Here is a 7,286-nt window from a genome sequence, read left to right as displayed (position 1 = left end):
TCGTGAAGCTCTTTTTTGTACAGTTCTTCTGTGTATTCTTGCCACCTTTTCTTAAGATCTTCTGCTTCTGTTAGGTCCATACCATTTCTGTCCTTTATTGTGCCCATCTTTGCATGAAATGTTCCCTTGGTGTCTCTCGTTTTCTTGAAGAGATCTCTAGTCTTTCCCATTCTGTTGTTTTCCTCTATTTCTTTGCATTGATCACTGAGGAAGGCTTTCTTATCTCTCCTTGCTATTCCTTCTGGGACCCCTTTAATGCAAAGTTAGGTGCATTTAATGTTGTCTTAAAGGTCTCTTAGACTTTCTTTGCTTCTAATCATTCTTTTTGCTTTATTCTGTTCCACAGCAGCAAATTCTACCATTGTCTTACACAGCATCCTTATCCGTTCTCCTGCCTCTGTTACTTTCCTATTGATTTGTTCTAGTGTGTTTTTCATTTCAGTTATTGTATTGTTCTTCTCTGTTTGTTCTTTAGGTCTTTGTCAAATATTTCTTGTATCTTCTCAATGTGCTCCTCCATTCTTCTTCTGAAATTTTGGGTCATCATCTTCATTATCACTACGCTGAATTCTTTTTCCAGCAGATTGCTTACCTCTACTTCATTTAGTGCTCTGAGATTTTACCTTGTTCCTTCGTCTAGGACATCGTCCTCTGCCGCTCATTTTGTGTGACATTCTATGACTGAGGTTTTTGTTCTTCAGGCTGCAGAGTTGTAGTTTTCCTTGCGTCAGGTATCTGCCCTCTGCTGGATGAGGCTGTCTAAGAGGTTTGTGCAGGTTTCCTGGTGGGAGGGACTGGTTACTGCCCAGTGGTGGGTGAAGTTGGGTCTTGTCCCACTGGTGGGCAGGGCTGTGTCAGGGAGCTTATTTATTGAGTAGCTGAGTGCTGATGAAGACTTTAAGCAGCCTGTTTGCTGATGGGTAGGGCTGTGTTCTCTCCCTATTGGTTATTTAACCTGATGAGTCCCAACACTGGGGCCTACAGACTGTTGTGTGGCATTACATCTTGATAAGAAAATGGTGACCTTCAAAAGGATTCACACCAATGAGTACTCTCCAGAATTACTGCTGCCACTGTCTTTGTCCCAGCAGTGAATGGCACCCTCCCCCCATGCCACCCTCCAACCTGCACCTTCTCAGAAGACCCTCCAATACTAGCAGATAGGTCTGGTCTAGTTTCTTACAAGGTAGCTGCTTTTCCCCTGGGCTTTGGTGTGCATGAGACTTTGAGTGCATCTTCCAAGAGTGTTCTGTTTCCCCCAGTCCTATGAAATTCCTGAGCTCCAACTCCATTGACCACCAGAGCCAGATCCTTTGGGGGTTCCTCCTCCCATTGACAGACCACTCCCTGCCCCCCACCTATAGGAAGCCTGATGTGGGGATCAGAGCTTTTAATCTTGTGGGAAAACTTCTGTGTTATAATTATTTTCCAGTTTGTAGGTTGCTCACATGGCACGTATGGGATTTGATTTTATCATGATTGCACCCCTCCCACCATCTTGTTGTGGCTTATTCTTTGTCTTTGGATGAAGGGCATCTTTTTGGTAGATCCTACTGTTTTTTTTAATTGATGGTTATTCAGCAGTTAGTTGTATTTTGGTGTTTCTACAAGAAGAGGTGAGCTCAAGTTCTTCTACTCCACCATCCTGTCACTCAATCTAGTTTTCAAAGATTTTAAGGAGCTGTGAATTAGTATGTATAAAAAAAGTTCATTCAAATTTATAGCATTTTAATCTAAAGTTAAAAATATAAATATAAAAGTAAAACAGTTTTTTAATGGGAAAGGTAATTAACAGATAACCAATACAAAAATTAAATTTTTCATTTACTTAATAAATTTTTAATAAAGACAATAATCCATTTTCATTTACATAGTAAGAGCATGGATACCCTTAGGTTTATTTAACTTTTTCTATTCCTATTGATTTAAAATTTTTCTCTTAAAATTATGGGTTTTTTCAAAGTTGACATTATTTTCTCTTTCATTTTCTTCATTAGAAAATGTGACCTTTTGTTTATATGCTACTTATGATTAATCTTTACATTTAAAAAATATTTTACCTTTATAATATACATTTTCTAACAATGCCAACAAGGAACTATCTGCAACTTCTCTTCCAGCCAAAATAAATGTTTTAGCATGGGGAAGCAACAGGACGCAAAGCCAACTTTCTTTCTGGTTGTACAGAGAATTAGGTTTATGGGCAAAGGAGTTGCCTGCTGGGCCTGCTTTTTGTCTTCTTCTTTTTCAACTTCCAATTTTGTATTGGAGTTTAGCTGATTAACAATGTTGCGAGAGTTACAGGTGGACAGCAAAAGGACTCAGCCATACATATATAAGTATTCATTCTTCCCCTAACACCCCTCCCATACAAGCTGCCACATAACACTGAGCAGAGTTCACTGTGCTATACAGTACTTTGAAGACCAGCTCCACCACCCACTCCTGAGGAAGTTAGCTTACTCTGATAAGAGAGTCTTTCATCTGCTTTTGGCTTCAGCCAAACACTGGAGCCTGGTGCTTCCAGATGGAGATAAGTACCACTGTGATTTTTACACAATTCTTGTGATACATTTCCTGGTTAACTATTCAGAAAACCTGTTCACATTCAAAGCCTTTAAGCATCTGATCTTGGTGTTAACACATGGGTCCTATTCTAGTCTATCATTTCCCTGTATTGTTAGTGGTTTCTATAGCTCTGTTGAGGGTTTACCTCGTAGCTCAGTCAGTAAAGAATCTGCCTGCAATGCAGGAGGTCGTCTGCATTGCAGGAGACCTGGGTTTGATTCCTGGGTCCGGAAGTTCCCCTGGAGAAGGAAATGGCAACCCACTCCAGTATCCGTGACTGGAAAATCCCATGGACTGAGGAGCCTGGTGGGCTCAGTTCATGGGGTCGCAAGACCTGGACATGACCTAGCAACTAAAGCACCACCAGCATAGCTCTGTTGGGTTTTAGCATCAACTTGATCCCATTTATATATCTTCCCCAAATTCCTAAATGCTTGGGGCTTACCAGTTTCCTGCTTTATTGTTTCATATTTTTACATTTCTTCTAGCATCTTCATGTGAATTTAGGAAAAGGGATATAGGACTGCATGCATTTAGTCAGTTACCTTCCTTTGAATGAAAATTTACAATTAAAAACATCAAAACAAAACCTCAAAACTCATATTAATAAGGATAGTTTTATTGAGTTGTAAGACAGGGCACATAAAAATCAAATATTTGAGTAAAATTCAACCCTTCACTCAAAACTAGAAATTTTAAATATTAATATGTACATTTTTAGCATGTGTCTAAATTGTTAACTACTTGTTTATTATTTAAAAACTTTAAGGCAGATATTTACTTACGCACTGGGTCTCCAAATAGATAAAAAGAATAATCAACTGAAGTTTGTTATCAACTGAGACAAATTTAAATTATTACTTAATTAAGGAAAAATTGTTTCATATTAAGGAAATACAGCACATGCGTAATTAATGTCAGTTCCCACTCCCCTTTTCATAGAAAGAATCACTCTCTTCTCATTCCTCCTAAGCAGCGTATGAAAATCCCATATATAAAAACATCTTAAAGTTTAATCTTCCCTAATATTATCTGATCATAAATTTCTTTGGTCAAGGGAATATATGATTTTTTCAAGTTATCCATGAAGTAAAGTGGGTCAGAAATCTTCAATGGACTAAATCCTTCTTCCACCAACTGAAACTTCTGTAGTTTGAATGTTCCTGTTGCTTCCATCTTTTCCTATAAAGCAATGATCTGGATTAGTGGAATCATTTAACATTACCTATAATATACAAATAAAATATTCAACAATACAGAGCGTAATATTTAATTATAACATTTTTATGTCCAGTAAGCATCTCTATTTTTACTACTAATAATTTAACATTAAATTTTTTTAGATTTTTAAATTCTAAGTGCCCTTTAGAACACTTAAATCTTTACCTTGATTTTCCTGTAAACTTCATTCAATATATAAGAAATATGAATATAGTTAATAATTGATTACAACTGATTACAAACATGTCTAAAACATATAGATTTATCTCTCCAGTCCAATATCAATACAATATCATGTAGAAAGAATGCTACTAGACTGTAAGGAGATAAAAATTACAAAAGACAGCAATCTATTCCACAAGGCAGAATCCTGCAAGGACCAGAGAGCATAAGGAATAATCTAAAACTTGGGTTCCCAAACTATACATCGAGGTGCTTCATGGTACCTCAGTGAGTTGCCAGGGTCTCCATGGGATATTTAAATTTTTCAAGGTAAATCCAGTGACATCTGATATCACATAAGAAAACTACTGGCTCAAGGTACTGAACAGTTCACAGTTTCAATATTAGTTTGTGATACATTTTTTCCCATGATGTCATGTCTCTGGGAAACAGGGGTTTCAGTGGTTGCTGTCATAAAAAGCAAGCATAACCAAAAATCAATGTGGAGTATGGAATTAGTCTGGTCCTGTTCAATATACTGTAACTCCAAAATTTGAGGAGCTGTGTAATACCCAACATAACATCTCCTTAATACATCTGATTATTTAAATATGAAATAAAAGCATTTTCTTTCCACTTATATGCATTATCTTTACAAATAGCAACTAATTTATTAAACCTAAATATTTATTTTACTTTGTCCTAACTACTGAATAAATGAATGCTTAGGTATTTGTTTTGACCCAAGTGAAATCACTCAGTCGTGTCCAACTCTTTGCAACCCTATAGACTGTAGCCCACTAGATTCCTCCATCCATGGGATTTTCCAGGCAAGAATACTGGAGTGGGTTGCCATTTCCTTCTCCAGGGGGTCTTCCTGACCCAGGGATCGAACTTAGGTCTTCTGCATTGCAGACAGGCGCCACAAGGAGACCGTAGGTTTTGACCCAAGAGTGCTATGAAATAATTACTAAGGCACTACAGGTGCTATGGATCTAGAAAGCTTACGAATCTTTGCTTTAAGGAACTTAAAGGAGACAAGGAATTTAAAGGATCTGTGTAGTAGTTTCAGGCATAAAGAAGCAACCTTGTTTTAAGTCAGATGACATGTAGGGTCCATATAACTCACAGGTTCTATGAGTAGTTTGGCCATTTTTATACATCCTTATGAGCTAATTCAACTAAATCTACTTCTCTTTGAACTTTCTTCTCTAATCTCACCCCCTATCCTGCACTGTCATCACAGAATTAGATGTAATTGTGTAGAAGCATATATTATTTTTCTCTTTTGGAAAACTAGAAGTTCACTATGTAAAATTTGATGTTCTGCCATTTTTAAAGAAATAACAAAAACATTATACTAGGTATTTTTCTCCAGATTAGGTAATTTTCACCAAAATATCACAATTTAATGGTTTCATAAGAGTTCCATAATTCTAATATGCTAATTAACTTTACACTTATTCTTGAACTTACAGAGAATAGAAAAAATAATTTACTACTATAAAGAATAACATTTTATACATAACATTTGTGCATCTTTAGTTATGTCCTAAGAGTAAATTTTTGGAACTGAAATTACAAAATCAAAATATCTGCATATTCTAAGAGTGTGATCACACATTTACCAAATCGTTTTCTAGAGTGATGATAGCAATTTGCGCTTCCACAAGCAGACTGAAAGGACCAGTTTAACTGCATCTCGGCCATATTGAGTAATATCACATTTAAAAATTTTTTGTAAATTTATTGGCAAAAGGATCCTTTTAAAATATGTGGTAAACAAATTTTTAATAAGATGGTCATCCTATTCATTTTGCCAGAAGTAACATACTTTTGCATTACTTAGATCAGATCATTAATTAATTTATTTATTTATTAAATAATTGTGCTGCCAACTATCATGCACTATGCATGACCTTATAGCAAATCCTATAATAAACATAACACTCATGGATCATGAGTTTCAGGTGTTTAATGATTCTAAAACATCTTCTAAATTTGACAAGACTGATTTAATCTTTGGAGGAGTCTTGTGGCCAAGATATTTCTTCTGATTAATGATCATGAATTTTAAGTTGCCCTTGGAGGTACATGTTTAAAATATTATTTGGGGTACTCTTTCTACCCCCTTCTGATGCCTATGTCAGAAGCTTTCTCTATCTCCTTTATACTTTAATAAAACTTGATTACACAAAAGCTCTGAGCCATCAAGCCTCGTCTCTGGCCCCGGATTGATTTCTTCTCCTCCCAGGGCCAAGAATCCTGGCAGCGTCGTAATTCAACAACAACCTTTCATCTTGGGGGCTCATCCGGGATCCTTCAGGACAAGGATGGAAAGCGTAAAGCAGGTTATGCCATGGTGACTGCTGAACAGGATTTGGAAGCAAAATCTGGGTTACAATGAAGTGGGAAGTATCCTGGAGAGGACTGGGAAATTGATTTTACTCATATGCCAAAAGCTAATGGATATTCTTGCTTACAAGTTTGGGTAGATACTTTTACTGGATGGATTGAGGCTTTTCTCTGTCGTAGTGAACAGGCTAAGGAGGTTATAAAGATTCTCTTCATCAGTGGAAGGCTTCCCGTGGTGGACATCTCCACTTCAAGGAAAGGACTTTCTCCAAGTCTGTGGATACCTTCGACAACAATCACATGTGATGCCTCGTCTTCATCTGATGACATCTACCAACCCTAAAATGGACTGGTGCAATACGTTGCACTTTAACTATGGACTTAATGTGTCTTTTAATTTTGATTTTAACTTGTTGTAATGACTATGTTGCCTTACATCTGTAATGGTATAACTGGATTTATTTCTAGCCTCATGAAAGCTTTTAAGTTACAAATCGTTGCTCAAACTCCTGCTACTGCTGCACCTTCCTCCAACTACTGTTTGGGGCCCCTGGATCAGATATCCTCAATATGAGGGTTAGGAGGATATATTGCCTTGCCAATTTAGGGACAACACCCCTTCTCAGCTCGGAAGCAGTTATATGGAACCAGAATGACGCCCCTTTCCCCTAGGCAACATAATTCTCCTAAAAGAAAAGGGGGGGAATGAGAGAGTCACTTCCTAGGCAGGTTGATAAGAAGTCTAGGGGTCCCCAAGGAGAGAGGGGTCTGGAATTCTCAAGGAGGAAGAAAGGACAAACTTTTTTCCTTCTCTACATTCCTTAGGATTATGTAACAATGTATTATGCCTGAGGACAGTCTCTGGATTAAACCTTCTGGTTAATTCTGTTATCTTAAAATGTAAATTATGGGAGTAGGTCTGGTGAGGTCTTTACAACCTCCAGACATTCTTTGGATTTACTGGAGAGTATATAACTCCA

The 7,286-nt window shown here is 37.1% G+C and overlaps 1 protein-coding gene across 1 annotated transcript in view; it reads right to left on the bottom strand.

Annotated features, from left to right (window-relative positions):
- Window positions 1-3,166: 3,166 nt before the first annotated feature.
- Window positions 3,167-7,286, bottom strand: part of SLC27A6 (solute carrier family 27 member 6) — a 73,531-nt gene continuing 69,411 nt past the window's right edge. The window contains exon 10 of the mRNA XM_040241765.1: window positions 3,167-3,750. Coding sequence (XP_040097699.1) covers window positions 3,574-3,750 — 177 coding nt within the window. The 3' untranslated portion in view covers window positions 3,167-3,573. The remainder of the gene's footprint in view (window positions 3,751-7,286) is intronic.

The sequence above is a fragment of the Oryx dammah genome, unplaced genomic scaffold, assembly GCF_014754425.2.
Source record: "Oryx dammah isolate SB20612 unplaced genomic scaffold, SCBI_Odam_1.1 HiC_scaffold_5, whole genome shotgun sequence".
NCBI lineage: Eukaryota > Metazoa > Chordata > Mammalia > Artiodactyla > Bovidae > Oryx > Oryx dammah.
The sequence above is the reverse complement of the archived record's forward strand: the minus strand, read 5'-3'. Positions and strand labels throughout refer to the sequence as shown.